Below are 18,707 nucleotides of genomic sequence, written 5' to 3'. Positions count from 1 at the left end.
AAGTTCTCTCAATAAGAGTTATTGGAATTTTTGATAAGTTAAAATTTACGCTTTCTGAATAAGAAGATAAGAGAAGCATTGGTTCATTCGAACTTGAACATCTTACATTGAACATCCAATGTTCTAAACAATTTCAAATTTTCAAATGTTTTTTTTTTTCAGATTAGCTTATATAATTTTGCTTCGATATATATCAAATTAAAATTTCCCGGGAGTATCGACCAAATTTCCCGGGAATCCAGAGGTCCAAAATGGTCGATTTCCCGAGAATTCTCGCTCGTCACTCTCTAGTTAGCTGCCACTTTTTATCTCAATGTTTTCTATTTAGTTCACGGGATATTAGGTTTTGAAGGTTTTGAAAATAGGTCAATTTAACCTCTTAAAAGGCTCACGCGTTGGCACCAGCAGGTAGCTACGAACAAACACGCGCACACGCTTGGACATTTTTCTATGGCTTTTTACTTCAAAATGAGTCCTGAAAAACTTTTACGATTTGTGGTTCTCGAGATATCACATTTGCCGGGACCGTGGTGTAGGGGTAAGCGTGGTTGCCTCTCACCCAGTCGGCCTGGGTTTGATCCCAGAAGGTCCTGGTGGCAAATTTTGAGACGAGATTTTTCTTGTCACGCCTTCCGTCGGACAGGGAAGTTAGGTTGTTAGCTCAGTCCAGGTGTAGGAGTCGTCTCCCTGGATCCTGTCTCGGTGGAGTCGCTGGTAGGCAGAGTTGGACTCACAATCCCATAGGTCGTCAGTTCGAATCCCAGGGTGGATGGAAGCTAAGGTGTAAAAAGAGGTTTGCAATTGCCTCAACAATCAAGCCTTCGGACACCTAGTTTCGAGTAGCAATCTCGTAATCAAGAACGCCAAGGCAATGCTGAAGAGCGAATAATTTGATTTTTGGATATCGCAGTTGAAGAATAGAGCTTTTTTTTCAATTTTCACAAAATAGGCGAAAATTTTGATTGGTGCCAAACAGGAGGGGGTGGTCCGATTTGGATAGAAAACGAGATTCTTGCTTGTTTCAACAGTTCGCCAAACTTGAGCACGATAAAAAAAAGTTGATTTTAATTTTGCACTTTTGTGTGTACGATTGGTGGGGAATAAACCATATGCAACAAATAAATTGTTCAACATTACATTAATGAGAACTAGCATCATTGGTTGTAGTTAGAACAAAAACAGATTACCCTAACAAAAACTTCATATGTGAACATCATAGCGTGAGTTTTGTGCTATTCATTTTGTAAAGTAAACACTGGTTGAACGATTCAAGGGTTTTCACAAAGATATGACATAATCCCAAGAAAAAAAACATAAAGCGATCCTTCCAGCACTCCAACCATCAAACCGTCTACGCCCAATCATTGCCAAATTCTGTCCCATGTGCCAGAGAACACGTCATCCATGCACAAAAGCGACAATGCTTTACTCTTGAGATCGCATCGGACAGACAGACGGCCGATTACGCAGTTCGGTCGGCATTTTGAGCTAATTCGTTCCGCCATCAATTTGTAGTCCCGGCCGGCGTGCGCCCGAGTTGACTCAACAAGAGTCAAAATAACTGGGACAATTTATGTTAGTGTCTACGGTTTTGCCACTGCTGAGCATTTGCTTCATCGTGTTGCTTTATTTTATTTCAATTTTCCAACTCCCAAACGACCGTGTACCCACTAATGGTGACGCGAGGGTCCAGACTCTGGCGACTCCGATCGTCACGAAATGGCTGGCGTGTTCTGTCGCAGCATCCAGCTCTGGGAAGAGGAATGCTTTTGTGTGTGTGTGTGTGTGTGTGTGTGTGTGTGTGTGTGTGTGTGTGTTGTGTGCAGCATTAGCATCACACATGGTGGGAAATTCCTGGTTTCGCAAAAACGCACGCACACAGGAACTGTGATGGATCATCATGAACTTTCGTTGTTTTGATGTCTACGAGATAAAGATTTTCGGACAGATCGTCTGAACCAAGCATATTACACATGTAAACGTGTGTCATTACAATGACTAGAACTGGCCTGAACCGACCTATATCCCAAATATCGGTTATACTTATTAGGGAGCATTTTCACGATCAATTTTGTTTCGACGGTGTGCACATTTTCTTCATATTTTTGTAGTTATTTTTGCATGTTTCGTTTTGTTCCATATGAAAACCTAAACACGCGCACAGTCAGTGGTTTATTTTTAACACCGGACTCGGGGCACGGCTTTCACGTATTGCCGCCAAACGCAGACAGTAGTTCATCGCTTGATTCGGCCTGACATCGGTTAGGCATTTCCGAGCAAGGGTTAATAACAAAGGAAATGTGTAATAATACCTATCTCTGATATCATTACCAAATGTTGGTATTCCTTAACCCTTTAAAATTGGATTATGCAAGAGCAAAATTTGGTATCATACTAAACCCCCTTGTCGGAGGGGTCATTCACAAACACCGTCATCAAAAAATCCATTCATGTGCCCCCTAGGGTGCCCAGAATATGGTTGGTTTTTGCACGTTTTGAGCCCCTTAACGATTTTAGAATTTTTCAAAAACCTCATGAGCTCATGGTTTGTGTTGTATGAACTATTGTCCAAAAGGGGATAGAGGGCGGGGGTTGACAAAAGATTGAGCTGTAACTCAAGATTATATATATCTTACTTCATAAAAAATAGTTTATATTATTTTTTTAAAATATATGAACAGTTAGCGTTACCAAAACAAATCTTTAAAAATAGACCCATACTCGCTCATGAAATCAATGAACACGAAATAAACCTTGCTAGATAAACGAAGCAACTAAGCTCAACTCAACACTACAGAGGTACTGTTCCAAAAGCAACACACCGGCACTCGAGCGAGAATATCAGAGAACCATTGGTATGCGCACGAGAGTGTAACACTAATCTGCCTGCGCTGTTTTATGACATCATTTGCTGGATTAGCCGGTACGACCTAAAATTAATAAGAGGCAAATGAAGTCACCCTCTGCAGCAAGTCAACAGCCAGCTGGATGGACGATACTTTCTTGACTCTTCAAACCCAAACTTGCTCATTTAACATCAAGTCAAGTCTTGATAACGCATTAGTCATTCAGATGATGATCTTTTGGAAATGGTGGTTTTAGACTAATATTCAAATTTAACCACAAAAATAAATATGCAAATTTGCTGTAGTTTTTGAGCATACAGAACCTGTTGATTGATTGAATCTTTGGTCATTGAAAGATAAATTTGCATAAATCACTAGATCTATTTTTTATTCAATTCAAATAATTCTGCCTCTAAAACCACAAGGACAAATGTCAAAATGCCGGATATATTTATTTCCCTTTACAAACCATGATTATGCGCAAAATCCAAGATATTCTTGCAACATGCTATTTAAATCATATTAGCAAAACCACGCGAAACTCTAGAGGTGGTTCCACTAAAAAGAGAATCTTGAAGAATGTTGCCCTTCCCTCATTCGTGCGATTATAATATAATTTATCTTCGCACCTTTTGCCCTTCCCAGCATTTTCAGCAAAATCTTCCACCATGGATGTTATTTTGACTGACGGACAGCTGAGTTTAGGCTCGACAAATTAAGAAAAATTAGTGGCGAAATAAAAATTTAATTAATGCTTGAATAATTCATGTGGCTGCCAGCGCCAACCAACATTGCTTCGGTTAACCGCGGTTTTATCACTCTCACTTTTCCAACCAAGAGAAATGAGATTCTTTGGAAGGTAGCCACGTGGGTTTTGCGCACGTGGTGAATTTACCTGCCTTCTAACATGTGAATATGGCGGCGAGGCAGAACTACGCTTTTTGCCGAATGATAAGGTATGTAACAATAATGTTGTCACAATATTGGATTTAATTGTAATATCTACTCGTCTGAATGTTACAATTACAAAGTAGATACCATTTGAAAAAAAAATAATAATTACTGTACATCAGATTTTGCTTAGATTTACAAATTTAACTGCAAGATCTCCTGTCAAACATAATTAAATGGGAATCCATTTATCAAGTTTGGTAATCAAGGGAAGAGTCGTCCGACCCATGAATGGGTGAAGTTCGTGTATAATACTGACATCGCTTATCGATGATGTCAGAGTTTGGAAAACGTTCCTTGAATTCAAACTCAAAGATAACATATGGTCGTCTGGTTGGTTATTACGATCGTCAAGTTCTACCCACAAAAAACGCAAAATGCGTGCTGTTTGCCCGGAAGTTCTGCTAAATTAATTTGCAATCTAAACTAGTTGTATGCATACATCATTTGATTAGCTAACATTTAAAGAAATCCTACGACAACTCCGTGTAAACACTGACCAGTCAAACACGCCGGCTCAAAATTTGTCATCGGACAGCGCTTCAGTAATTTTGGAACGTGCGTAGGCAAAAGTCGCTGTTGGCTTATACGTCCAGGAAAGCTGTTGAGATGATGTCCATGACACGAGCACGCGAAATACCAAACATAGGATTGCGACAGGCTGAGGGACGATCACTTTGACTTGCGCTGGCATTTTTTCCACTCATCTCTTCTTTTTTCAACTTATTTTCTCTGAAAATATTAGACTTGATTCGACTTCTGTTTTTCATAATCTTGAAATAATTAAAACAAATATTTAACATACATTTTTCATTTTGCGGCTATAAAACGAGGTAGGTGTTTTTGCGTCCTACTTTTCTTCCACAGTCTCCGTTAACAGTGGATTTGAAAAGACATTAAAGCGGAAATTTGTATTCCTCGAAAATTACTCTGCGCTCATCGGTCCGCGGGTTAAGTAACACCACGTGCGCCAGAAGAAGAAGAAGAAAGAGAATCTGTTCAGCGATGTTGCGCAAGTATGCTGGCACCATCAGTAGCATGTCCTAAATTTGGGCCATCAATAAACTGAGTCGGTTTGATAGAGTGTTGATCTTCAATCAACCCAAACTTGTTGAAATGTGCTTTATGCTTTGCATTGCAAATTATTTGAACAGATTAGATTTTTTTTTTGAAGAAGTAGAACATAATCAAATATGCAAAGGACACCCAATCCTCGCAGTTAATTAATTTGTTAAATTTATGATTACGACCTTTCGATTGTGAGTCCAACTGCCTATCAGCGACTCCACCGAGACAGTACTCAGGGAGACGACTCCTACATCTGGACTGAGCTAACGACCTAACTTCTAGGTTAGACTGGGGCCAATATTTACTTCCCCGTCCGACGGAAGGCGTGATCAGACAAATCTCGTCTCGAAAAATGCCACCGGGACCTTCTGGGAGTGAACCCAGGTTGACTGGGTGAGAGGCAACCACGCTTACCCCTACACCGAGGGTCCCAGCTGTTTACAGGAGTGGACCGAAAATATCTTTTTATTAGACAGATTCTGCTCAAATTAGAACAAATAATATGTAAACAGATTTGGACATGAAAATACTAGTGATTCACTTTTTCATCTCAAGACAAAATTAAAATTCCCACTTCAACCGATTCACTACAATTAAGCGTTGATGTTCCGATGTGAGTTGCCCATTTCACAACTTTTTGCAATCGATCCTTAGGCGGTACAACACTGGGTCAGTGAAACCAAAACTTAGTTCATGGGTCAAACACACTTCATGGATAAAATGCATTCTGCAATACATGACACATCAGACACTGCCTGTTCGGTGTCGAACAGTAAAATGCACTTTTATTGTCGAGACCCCGCAGCACGATTCGCTACATGGCCGGCCGTCTTGATTTATTAATCCCCGGAGTTAGTCTGCTGCGCTGATGGCTGAACGGTGTGCGCTCCCGCCGTAAAGAAGGAGAGAACGCGACCGGTGTGTGTGTGAGAGAGATAGAGAGAGAGAGAGTTTATGTGGACGCGCGTAAAGCCGACGTAGCTCAGCCGGTTCCCGACCACGACCGGCGTTTGGCCCCCAGTTGGTGCTGCTAAGTTATGGGCTGAACCGAACGGCGAATTATTTGAGACGCGAAGGAACTGGTAAAAGCCAAAGAACTTTTCGAAAGATGGCAATTTTTTGTATTCACCTTTGTGCTACAGTATGTAAAAAAAGTATTTACACCCCTTGGGCACTATGCACATTTTGTGATGAAACATGTAAAAAATTTAAAGTTTGACAGGAACCTAGTACTACGTTTTGTTCAGAAACTCATGCCAAACATTTTGCTACAAAAAGCTCATGAAAAGATGATTTCTATAAAAAGTTATATAACGAATACTATTACGAAAATAAAAAAGGTGCAAAAAAAGTATGTACACCTTTCGTAAAATTAACATAAATAATGTTATTTGTTGACAGATCACCATGAATCCAGTCTCCCAACTCCAAATAGGCATCCTTGACTGATTAAAAAAAGAATTTGGATTGAATATAAAGTTTACTAACTACTTAGTATAAAAGTTTATATAACTCTGGAAATTCTATATAAAACTTATCTAAACTTAATTTTGCAAACTTTTAATTCAACTAAATGTCAATATATTACCATATAATTGCTAAATAAACATTTTGGAGTGGGTATAACACCGTTTTGGGGGTATTTGTATCGATAGAATAGATTTTTCGTTGGAATTTCGTACCAACCCGGAATTACGTCGTAGGAATATCCGCTTGCATCCGAACCGGTCCACGATTCACAAGTCAACCTATGTGGAATCGGAAAGGGCATAAAATTTCCGATCTTTTGATACCCAAACATCTAAGTTTTCCTTAAAACCTACGTTTTTAAATACCTGGGCAAAAAGTAAGTTTGATCCACGAGAACAAAAATTACAAAATTCCATACATTTTTGGCAGGTTGCTCAAACGAAACCATAACAACGTTTTTGCTTAGGTATTTAAAAACGTAGGTTTTAAAGAAAACCTAGATGTTTGGGTATCAAAAGATCGGAAATTTTATGCCCTTTCCGATTCCACATAGGTTGACTTGTGAATCGTGGACCGGTTCGGATGCCGGCGGATTTTCCTACGACGTAATTCCGGGTTGGTACGAAATTTCAACGAAAAATCTATTCTATCGATACAAATACCCCCAAAACGGTGTTATACCCACTCCAAAATGTTTATTTAGCAATTATATGGTAATATATTGACATTTAGTTGAATTAAAAGTTTGCAAAATTAAGTTTAGATAAGTTTTATATAGAATTTCCAGAGTTATATAAACTTTTATACTAAGTAGTTAGTAAACTTTATATTCAATCCAAATTCTTTTTTTAATCAGTCAAGGATGCCTATTTGGAGTTGGGAGACTGGATTCATGGTGATTTGTCAACAAATAACATTATTTATGTTAATTTTTCGAAAGGTGTACAAACTTTTTTTGCACCTTTTTTATTTTCGTAATAGTATTTGTTATATAACTTTTTATAGAAATCATCTTTTCATGAGCTTTTTGTAGCAAAATGTTTGGCATGAGTTTCTGAACAAAACGTAGTACTAGGTTCCTGTCAAACTTTAAATTTTTTACATGTTTCATCACAAAATGTGCATAGTGCCCAAGGGGTGTAAATACTTTTTTTACATACTGTACATTTAATCTTTTTCTTTCGCCGGGTCGGAATGTCTGACGTTTCGCTGGAGCTGGACCAAAATGCTGCTGCACGGTGGTATGTGGAGTTGGAGTTCACTGGCGCATTATATGGAGCTCTTTCGCTTGTGGAGCTGGAGCTTCGCATATGTGTTAATTGAAAACTGGTTTTCAAGCGAGCGAGAGGGTTCAGGTTCAACGGCAAACTAACTCAACAAAAATCATCCTCACCACAGTTCAACAAGATGTTCACAGACACGCGAATCAAAATTGGATGTTTTGACCGCTCTGATTCATATCATCTTTCTCTCCATGCAGTGCCAAGTCAAGTGTCACGAGGCGTGTCCGATGCGGTGGAATTTGTTTGCCCTGAAAACAAGTTCTTATCTCTCGGCTACAAAGTCTGGAATCCTAGCGCTAATCGACAGAGGATTGTATCCAGCTCCGATAGCGAATATTTTTACAGATCCACATTTCTTGGCTTTGGCAAGCTTTCAAATATGTTTTACCTGAAGCTTATTCAGTAAATCGAATTTCAAGAATATTATATCATTTCATTTATTTAGTTGTTCAAGCATAACATGTGAAAAAGTACTACCTAAAGCTGAGATTTGGACTGAAGGATTCCTTTTACAATATGACCTTTAAAATAGCTATAGCTATGCAAAAGGAATCCAGGCCTGTAAAAGTAATGTTGCATTATTTTATAAAATTTGCATATAGGCGTTTATCCGTTCTACTCTTCATCGGTGTGGTAGCTGAGCGGGCTAAGGCGATCGCCCCCTCTGTTGGTGCTGAGTATGAATCCCGTCGGCTGCAACTTTTTTTGTGTGTGAAGAAAAACATTACATGCAGTGTGTAATATGAAGTGTCATTTCTCACAAAGATAATGTGCATGCTTTCGCATATGCAATTAGTGTGATCTTTCACATGCAATTATACCATCGGATTTTTTGGGTCTCCTACGAAAGGCCGAATTTCAAAAGACCGAATCCCGAAAGGCTGAAATTCAAAAGGCCGAATTCTCGTAAGGCCGAATTCTCATAAGGCCGAATCTCATAAGGCAAAGCGCGCCCGAAAAGGCGGAAACGCATTGTAAACTTCGTTTATAATGCGTTTCCGCCTTTTCGGGCGCGCTTTGCCATTATTGTTTTTATAAAACATAGTTATGTAACAAAAATTGGTTTCGAAATAAAGAAGGTATAACTTTCTAGCATTTCTTGCTTACTAAATTTTTAAAGCTTCTATTTATTTGGCGCAAAAATTAATTGTAATTATTTGAATTCATTCAAGTACTTGGTGACGAATGGTCAAATTCCGGTTATCGTCACAATAATTCAATAAACAACAAGATTGAAACACTTTTAAAATGCTTTAATTCATTCCACTCTACTCACTTGTATGCGTAGTACCAATATGATCGGTAGAGACAACCAGAATGAACTCATTATGTACTTATTTTGCTTAAAATTACAAAAAAGAACACAGTAGTTTACTGTATTTTCGAACATCATAATCAATGAAAATCGTGAAAATATGATCAAAATTCTAAATTCCATAATCATTTTGCCTTTCCAGACATTCGGCCTTTTGAGACGTTCTGCCTTCTGAGCAAATGACTCGGCCTTCTGAATTTCGGCCTTCCGAGATTCTGCCTTTTGAGTTTCGGCCTTTTGAGGCAATCCCGATTTCGATTTTTTGTTGTGTAATAGATGAATGATGGTTAGGGACCATCCATAAACCACGTGGACACTTTAGCGGGGTGGGGGGGGAAGGGTTGGTGGTATGGCGATTGTCCACGCTCCATACACGGATAGAAATCCTGTCCGGGAAATCGACAACATTGTTCTCGATTCGTTCTGAAATTCGTTTCAGAATGTTGTCGACCAGTCGTCCGGTAACATTTGCATCAAAATCGAGAACAATGTTGTCAATTTTGAGTCGTCACGGTTGGTGACGCCTGGCAAAACAAAAAGCACGCAGCCATCCCGATGGTTTAATCGGTTTTTAAATTGACCGTTGGTTTTGGTTTTTGAATTGACAGTTGGATATTTCTTTTGGTTCAGTAAAACAGTTGATTCGTTTTTTTATTTATTGAGGCAAAAAATACATCATTAATTAAAAAACTAATCTTTGTGTGTGTGTGTGTTTGTTTCGAATATGGGAATACAAGAAATTAGTGTTTTGACAATCAGGAAATATGGGAATCTGGGGATTAAAGAATGTGGAGTTTTTGGGAATTTGGGATTTTCTGAATCTGGGATCCCGAATCCAAATTAGGGAATTTAGGAATTTGGGAATATTGGAAATTGGGAATTTAGGAATTTGGAAATTTGGGAATTTGGGAATTTAGGAATTTGGGAATTTGGGAATTTAGGAATTTAGAAATTTAGGAATTTAGGAATTTAGGAATTTAGGAATATAGGAATTTAGGAATTTGAGAAATTGGGAAATTGGGAATTTGGGAAATTGGGAATTTGTGAATATAGGAATTTAGGAATTTGGGAATTTAGGAATATAGGAATTTGGGAATTTAGGAATTTGGGAATTCTGGAATTTGGGAATTTAGGAATTTAGGAATTTGAGAATTTGGGAATTTAGGAATTTAGGAATTTGGGAATTTAGAAATTTAGGAATTTAGAAATTTAGGAATTTGGGAATTTGGGAATTCGGAAATTTGGGAATTTGGGAATTTAGGAATTTGGGAATTTAGGAATTTGGGAATTTAGGAATTCAGGAATTTAGGAATATAGGAATTTAGGAATTTGAGAAATTGGAAAATTGGGAATTTGGGAAATTGGGAATTTGGGAATATAGGAATTAAGGAATTCAGGAATTTAGGAATATAGGAATTTGGGAATTTAGGAATTTGGGAATTTAGGAATTTGGGAATTTAGGAATTTAGGAATTTAAGAATTTAGGAATTTTAGAATTTAGGAATTTAAGAATTTAGGAATTTAGGAATTTGGGAACTTAGGAATTTGGGAATTTAGGAATTTGGGAATTTAGGAATTAAGGAATTTGGGAGTTTGGGAATTTAGGAACTTGGGAATTTAGAAATTAAGGAATTTAGGAATTTAGGAATTTAGGAATTTGGGAATTTGGGAATTAAAAAATTTGGGAATTTGGGAATTTAGGAATTAAGGAATTTGGGAATTTAGGAATTCAGGAATTTGGGAATTTGGGAATTTGGGAATTTAGGAATTTGGGAATTTGGGAATTTAGGAATTTGGGAATTTAGGAATTTAGAAATTAAGGAATTTAGGAATTTGGGAATTTGGGAATTTGGGAATTTAGGAATTAAGGAATTTAGGAATTTAGGAATTTAGGAATTTGGGAATTTAGGAATTTGGGAATTTGAGAATTTGGGAATTTGGGAATTTGGGAATTTAGGAATTTGGGAATTTGGGAATTTAGGAATTTAGAAATTTAGGAATTTGGGAATTTGGGAATTTGGGAATTTGGGAATTTAGGAATTTAGGAATTTAGGAATTTGGGAAATTAGGAATTTGGGAATTCAGGAATTTAGGAATTTGGGCATTTGGTTATTTGGTAATTTGGGAAGTTAGGAATTTAGGAATTTGGGAATTTAAGAATTTAGGAATTTGGGAATTCAGGAATTCGGGAATTTAGGAATTTAGGAATTTGGTAAATTGGGAATTTGGGAATTCAGGAATTTGGGAATTCAGGAATTTAGGAATTTAGGAATTTAGGAATTTAGGAATTTGGGAATTTGGGAATTTGGGAATTTGGGAATTTGGGAATTTAGGAATTTAGGAATTTAGGAATTTAGGAATTTGGGAATTTGGGAATTTGGGAATTTGGGAATTTGGGAATTTAGGAATTTAGGAATTTGGGAATTTGGGAATTTAGGAATTTGGGAATTTAGGAATTTGGGAATTTGGGAATTTAGGAATTTGGGAATTCAGGAATTAAGGAATTTGGGAATTTGGGAATTTAGGAATTTGGGAATTTAGAAATTATGGAATTTAGGAATTTGGGAATTTGGGAATTTAGGAATTTAGGAATTTGGGAATTTGGGAATTTGAGAATTTGGGAATTTGGGAATTCGAGAATTTGGGAATTTGGGAATTAAGGAATTTGGGAATTTAGGAATTCAGGAATTTGGGAATTTGGGAATTTATGAATTTGGGAATTTGGGAATTTAGGAATTTGGGAATTTAGGAATTTAGGAATTTAGGAATTTGGGAATTTGGGAATTTGGGAATTTAGGAATTTAGGAATTTAGGAATTTGGGAATTTAGGAATTTGGGAATTTGAGAATTTGGGAATTTGGGAATTTAGGAATTTAGGAATTTAGGAATTTGGGAATTTGGGAATTTGGGAATTTGGGAATTTGGGAATTTAGGAATTTAGGAATTTAGGAATTTGGGAATTTGGGAATTTGGGAATTTGGGAATTTTAGAATTTTAGAATTTTAGAATTTTAGAATTTTAGAATTTTAGAATTTTAGAATTTTAGAATTTTAGAATTTTAGAATTTTAGAATTTTAGAATTTTAGAATTTTAGAATTTTAGAATTTTAGAATTTTAGAATTTTAGAATTTTAGAATTTCAGAATTTAAGAATTTTAGAATTTTAGAATTCTAGAATTTTAGAATTGTAGAATTGTAGAATTGTAGGATTGTAGAATTTTAGAATTTTAGAATTTTAGAATTTTAGAATTTTAGAATTTTAGAATTTTAGAATTTTAGAATTTTAGAATTTTAGAATTTTAGAATTTTAGAATTTTAGAATTTTAGAATTTTAGAATTTTAGAATTTTAGAATTTTAGAATTTTAGAATTTTAGAATTTTAGAATTTCAGAATTTTAGAATTTTAGAATTTTATAATTTTAGAATTTTAGAATTTTAGAATTTTAGAATTTTAGAATTTTAGAATTTTAGAATTTTAGAATTTTAGAATTTTTAAATTTTAGAATTTTAGAATTTTAGAATTTTAGAATTTTAGAATTTTAGAATTTTAGAATTTTAGAATTTTAGAATTTTAGAATTTTAGAATTTTAGAATTTTAGAATTTTAGAATTTTAGAATTTTAGAATTTTAGAATTTTAGAATTTTAGAATTTTAGAATTTTAGAATTTTAGAATTTTAGAATTTTAGAATTTTAGAATTTTAGAATTTTAGAATTTTAGAATTTTAGAATTTTAGAATTTTAGAATTTTAGAATTTTAGAATTTTAGAATTTTAGAATTTTAGAATTTTAGAATTTTAGAATTTTAGAATTTTAGAATTTTAGAATTTTAGAATTTTAGAATTTTAGAATTTTAGAATTTTAGAATTTTAGAATTTTAGAATTTTAGAATTTTACAATTTTAGAATTTTAGAATTTTAGAATTTTAGAATTTTAGAATTTTAGAATTTTAGAATTTTAGAATTTTAGAATTTTAGAATTTTAGAATTTTAGAATTTTAGAATTTTAGAATTTTAGAATTTTAGAATTTTAGAATTTTAGAATTTTAGAATTTTAGAATTTTAGAATTGTAGAATTGTAGAATTGTAGAATTGTAGGATTTTTTTTTGTTGTTTAATTGTTGAATTATGAATGTCAGAATTTCAAAATTTTTACATTATGGGGTTTAAGAATTTTAGAGTTTGAGAATTGTAAATTTTTAAAACTTCGGAATTTTTACTTCAAATTTTTGAATTATGTATGGCAGAATTTTCAATCATTTTAATTTATTGTAGAATTTAAGAATATTTTTTTTTTAATTTTTAATTCAAAATGTTTGGAATTTTTAATTGAAATTTAAATTTAAAATTGTGTTATTTAAGGATTTCAGAGTTGTAGAATTGCTAAGACTTTAAATTTTTGTTTTTAGGGTTTAAGAATTGATGAATATTAAAGAATTTTAAATTCTGTATATCAGAATTTTAATATTATAAAATTGTAGAACTTATGGATTTTATAATGGTTATTTTTAAACTTTGAACTTTGAATGTTGGAAATTAAGAGTTATAGAATCCTGAATTTTCAAGCTTGATTTTAGAAATTTTAAATTAAACTTTGAATTTTGAATTATGTAACTTTTGAATTTAGTTTTAGAACTTTGCATTGTGATTTTTTTGGAATCAGGGAGGTGTGGAGTATTAGAACTAAGGAATATTATTAAGGGAGGTGTGGAGTATTAGAACTAAGGAATATTGGATTAAAATGAGCGTGTGTGAGGATAAATATAGACTTGGGTTGATTTTTGTTTTGCTTGGTTTAGTGTGAGAGTGTGTGTTGGTGTTAACGATCTGCTTCAACTAGACCGGGATCGCTTCCCGGTGGAACGTGGAACGACTCCCTTCGTGATAAAGTCGGCCGGAGGGTCGGCGTGGTTCGGTGTTTGCAGAGCTGCACAATCTGGTGGAAGAGGGCAACGTCGCGGTCTATTGAGGGAAAAGGTCGATTAGATTGTGAGATTTTGGGAGGTTTATATAGCTCAAACTTACCACACTTCTTGACCGCTCCTCATGGTGCTTCTGCTCCCACCAGGTACGCAGAATTGTACTCGAACAACGAAGCAGTGATCATTCCCCGTCCACTCCGGCTTACCGGGGCTGGGATCCGCGGCCAAATCCACCACGGAACTCAACAATGCCAGCTCCGGCACCGAAATCGCCTTTCTTGAACGGTCCTCGCCGGGGCCTCTCTTGCGATAATCGCGATCGCCGCGGGGTCCTCCGGGACCGCCAGCACCACGGGCGCGATGCGGCTCCGAACGGGCCGTCCTCTTCAGCATCGACGAAACAATCTCCGGGAGCAGGTGCAGGTACGAGCGTCAAAACCAGAATTGGTGAAACTGCTCCTTGACAAAGTTCTACAACTTTAGCGACTGCATCATCTTGATGACGTGCCGGTTCGGAATCTGCTCCAGCTCCGGGTGCTTCGGGGCGTAGAAATCCTTCTGCGCAACCAACACGCCTCCTTGGAGAGGTACTCGTAGGTGGCGACGCGATGAGCTTTTGGCACACACATCTTGGCAGCAGAAATGTATTACAACATTCCGATTGCCGGAAAAAACACGAACTTGTCTCCGCCTTTGGGCTGGGACTCCACCGGTTCCAACTCTTCCTTCGCCTCACCGCCACTTCCACTTCACAAAATTTGATCCTCGCGCCTCGTTTTTGGCCACAAAACAAAACATAAACAAACTGTCGCACTCGTCCGTGTGGTTGCGGTTTTGGTTGCGTTTGACAGTTGTTACGCTTCAGAAAATTTGAGAAAAGCGGGGGGGCGTTTTCGAAACAAAATGTTTTCGAATGCGATGAAAATGTTGTCGTTTTTGAAAACATTGCAAACGAAATCGAAAACAAGCGATGTTCTCGATTTCAACGCAATTTGGTTTCGGTATTGCGGACCGGATTTCTATCCGTGTACAAAAAGTTATTTTTTGTATAGACAATTGTCCACGAGGGGGGGGGGGGTGGTTGAGAATTTCAAAAAAGTGTCCACGTGGTTTGTGGACGGTCCCTTAGAGAAAAGAAGGTTTAAAATTTTCATAATATATGAACCGGCTATATTCAACTCAGTGATTTATGAATTTACTCAGTATTGAAAAGTCTTCCTTTAAAAAACCCTCCGTACTACACTGCCCGTGTTCGCTTTAATGACTCATGACCAATTCTTCTCAAAATGTCACATTTTGAAATTTTCAATGCGATTTTTAATATGAAAAAAATCATTTTTATTATGATGCAATAATTGCAATGTGCTTTAAATGCGTTTTCTTACCTTAAAAGCCAAGAATATTGACCAAATGTGGTCTGCAAGCCATTGAACGGGAGAGGAGTTTTTTTTCATAAATCTGCTCCATTCATTGTCCCGTCACGAAAAGAAATGGCTGGCAAAAACTCAAATTTCAACCAATTCTTTCATTCTTTGTGATAATGTGTAGAAGAGCAAAAGTTTTTAAAAATCAAACTGGCAAAACTGTAGCGATTTTTGTAGTGTGCCTTTTAAAAGTCCAGTTTTACGATGTTGTCCCGTCACGCTACATTTTTATTTCAGGAGAAGCACAGGTACTATATGGTTAATTCTGCATGATATTTCTTTTTAGGAAAATCAATTATCTTTTCAAATATGTTATAACATTGGGGGGTTTCTTCTTTTATTTTGCCACTATAGCCAAAACGCTGAAAAAAACTTGGATTTTTTTTAAAAGGAGCCGAAGAATCGGTCTCATGTACAAAAACAGCAAGCTGATAAAAACGCTAATCAAGTTTGTCCCACACAACAGGCTACATGTTAAACTTGATTTCCTCGAGATTTCTAGACCAAAGTACTGGAACTCGTGATAGTTATAAGCTGATGTTTATATATCAAAGTTTTTGTAATTTTTTTCACTACAACTTTTTAAAACATTGTTACACTCTTTAAAAAAACCCTGCAAAGTTAAAAAAACACGAAATTTTAAAATTATTTTTTTGTTAAAGTCGAGTAACGAAAAAGCAGAGTTTTTGAATGATGTTTGAAGCATTCTCGATGGTTTCAGATATGATCGAGGTTTTCGCTTCTTATGAGTTGGTCGAGATTTTAATCCTCTACTTAAACAATTTTAATCGGTAGTCATTCTGAGTATGATAAGGCATCACATGATGAAAATTTTTAAATCAAGACTAACATTTTAAAAGGGCCAAACATTGAATATTACGCCCAATTTTTTTTTTGAAAAGATCGGAAAATTTCACGAATGTTTTATGTATTAACATTGAAAATCGGACCATTAGTTGCTGAGATATCGTCATTAGAAAATGGTGTGTTTTTTTGGTGATATTAAGAAAACTTCAACTATCTCAGCAACCTGAGGTCCAATCTTCTATGTCTCTTAAACAATTTTATAGCAAATATTCTGAACCTTTCAAAAAATATTTTTAGAAATGGTCACTCATGGTCACTATTTTTAAAAATTGATAAAGTGTATTGTAATTATAAAGTACTTTTCGATTGCAAATTCAATTTTGCATTAAAAAATAATGTCAAACTTGTTTTTGCATGAAACTTCGATTTTTTCCAAAAATCATTATTTTTTCAAAAATTCATAACTCGGCGGCAGATTTTTTGACCATGTTTCTCTATGGCTCAAAAGTTGCGGATTTTTGTCCCCTTAAACATATCAAAAAATCTCGAAAATCAAAAAATACGTATTTTGGGAAATTGAGTTTTAGTGAAAAAAAAGTTGATAAAAAAATCTGCAAATTTTTTTCCCTGTACCTATTTTTTCTCAAAAGTCCTTAACAATACCTACAACTTTGCCGAAGACACCAAATTGATCAGAAAATTCACTCAAAAGTTAAAGCTGTTTGAATATTTACATACCATTTTGTATGGACAGCAGCCAAAATTGTATGGAGACTTGTATGAGTGAACTAATGACACAAATAACATCCATTTCCGGTTTTGGTAGAGAATTGCTCATGTACTCTGTATGCTCTACAAGTTTCCCATCGTTTAATTTATTTATTTTTCATTTTTATTGGATAGTTTTTCTAACAACATTACTCGCCTTATGAAATTTGAAGCATTCTTAAATATAAAATTATTGGTAAAGACTTTTTTCAACTTGATTTCAGGAATTAAAATAACGCATTACTGGAAGCAACATTCCAACCGTAATCCCCCAAGTTTTGGAACGCTAGTTCACAAACATCTAGGAAAAAAAGTAACCAAACTTTAATCCTACGGGCGTTAATTTACCCCATTTATCTGAGCATGTGTTTGAGTTACGTCGCGTCGTAAAAGCAGCATAGCACTTGGTAAAGCAATGAACAATTTCTTATCTTTTTCACCTTTTGTTTTCCCAAAATGTATTGGTGAGGTAAAAAGTGATGATGCTATCAGAAAGACACACATTATTTTTATTTGACTAAACACTTTTTAGTCGCGCGATGCACAGCGATGTTCAAACCAACTACACTTCACTTCGATACACACGCGACGGAAAAAGGTACAAAATTCCGAAGAAGTACGAACCACGCGGTGCACTTCCTTCAAATCATCGTATCTCAACTGTGTTGCGGTACGGGGTGCTTACCTGTGAGTTGATAGATTGTATTCCGATAATAGACGTTGATAGCAGCAGCACAACCACCACGGTCAGCCGACCTCCTCCGAGAATTCGGGTCTCGGACCCCATTTTCTGAAGCACTCGGACAAACACTCTCAATTATTTGTACTAGAAATATTTCTCCTTATAAAACAATGTATCTCAAGCTCCCTCGTTGAAGTCTTCTACAAATTCTGGAAATATTAACACTCATCAGCAATAATTGCATTTTCCTGTTATCCAAAAATATCTCTCCCACAATTGACGGAAAAAAATCACAACTCTATTTTCGGCTTTCATACAAAACTTGGATAAAACAAGCAAACACATCAACAAACATTTCAAAATCACTAGTTTAAATTTAGACCGGTTGTGTCTTTTACCACCAATTCTTCGTCAGCTATATTCACTCGAGATGGGTGTGCCTTGGTTTTTGATATTAAAATAAACTCTAACATCCGCGCACTATACTCTACCTCCAAAGCGTGGAGAGCTCGCTCAGATAGAACCTGTCTGCTTCGAAGATCAACCAAGACTGACAAGCTCTTGGCACACGATTGACTCACAACGCCGCCGCGAGACGGAGACCGGTTGGTTCTTCGGAGCGGATTTTGCGTCCGCTCAAGTCGACGGCGCAGAACAAAATGAATGAAATTTTATTACAATGAAATATTTTTAATTTCGTGGCTCCGATATGATTTTCTCTCCACTACCAAAACGGCGAGCGAATGTGTTTGGACCTTTTGCCACAGCTGTTTCCTTACTTTTTTCTGCTCTCTTCGGATATCGGTTGGAGCAGCAGAGTGCAAATTGTCTCACGATTTTGCACTGATAATTTATTTTGATCGATTTACAAGCGATTATCACAGTTTTTTCAAGCTGCCACCCGATTTTTTGAGAAAATGTTGAATAGGTGAGACAAAAAGAACTCATTGTTATGGTCCTACCCAGTAAATATTGTTTAAATTATAAAATTTAAGAAAGATAAAACTACAGTATAAACTTGACTTGAAATCAGATCATTCGAATCAAAGTATAAATCAAGCCTAAATCTTTGCTTTGAATAAAAATGTCGAAACCACCAAAATGGTCAAATCGATGCTATTTTTTCACAACACAACAGCGTTAAAAACAAGGGCTTTGCATGGCACTATTTAAAA

At 35.8% G+C, this 18,707-nt stretch overlaps 1 protein-coding gene and 1 pseudogene across 15 annotated transcripts in view; both read right to left on the bottom strand.

Annotated features, from left to right (window-relative positions):
- LOC120431125 (sortilin-related receptor-like) overlaps window positions 1–18,195 on the bottom strand; it is a 150,868-nt gene extending 132,673 nt beyond the window's left edge. For 5 of the 15 annotated variants that reach the window (XM_052706721.1, XM_052706731.1, XM_052706726.1 and 2 more), the window contains exons 1-2: window positions 18,024–18,193; window positions 17,536–17,741 (exon numbers count right to left, since the gene is read on the bottom strand). In XM_052706721.1, the coding sequence (XP_052562681.1) occupies window positions 17,536–17,637 (102 nt within the window). In that variant the 5' untranslated portion in view covers window positions 17,638–17,741; window positions 18,024–18,193. Of the gene's footprint in view, window positions 1–17,535; window positions 17,742–17,930 lie in introns of all 15 variants that reach the window. The other 10 variants (XM_052706729.1, XM_052706727.1, XM_052706735.1 and 7 more) reach the window with 7 other exon arrangements.
- Window positions 13,304–14,480, bottom strand: LOC120431906 (40S ribosomal protein S10b-like; annotated as a pseudogene).
- Window positions 18,196–18,707: the final 512 nt, after the last annotated feature.

Source organism: Culex pipiens, chromosome 1 (assembly GCF_016801865.2).
Source record: "Culex pipiens pallens isolate TS chromosome 1, TS_CPP_V2, whole genome shotgun sequence".
NCBI lineage: Eukaryota > Metazoa > Arthropoda > Insecta > Diptera > Culicidae > Culex > Culex pipiens.
Note: the sequence above shows the minus strand (reverse complement) of the source record. Positions and strands in the feature narration are given on the sequence as shown.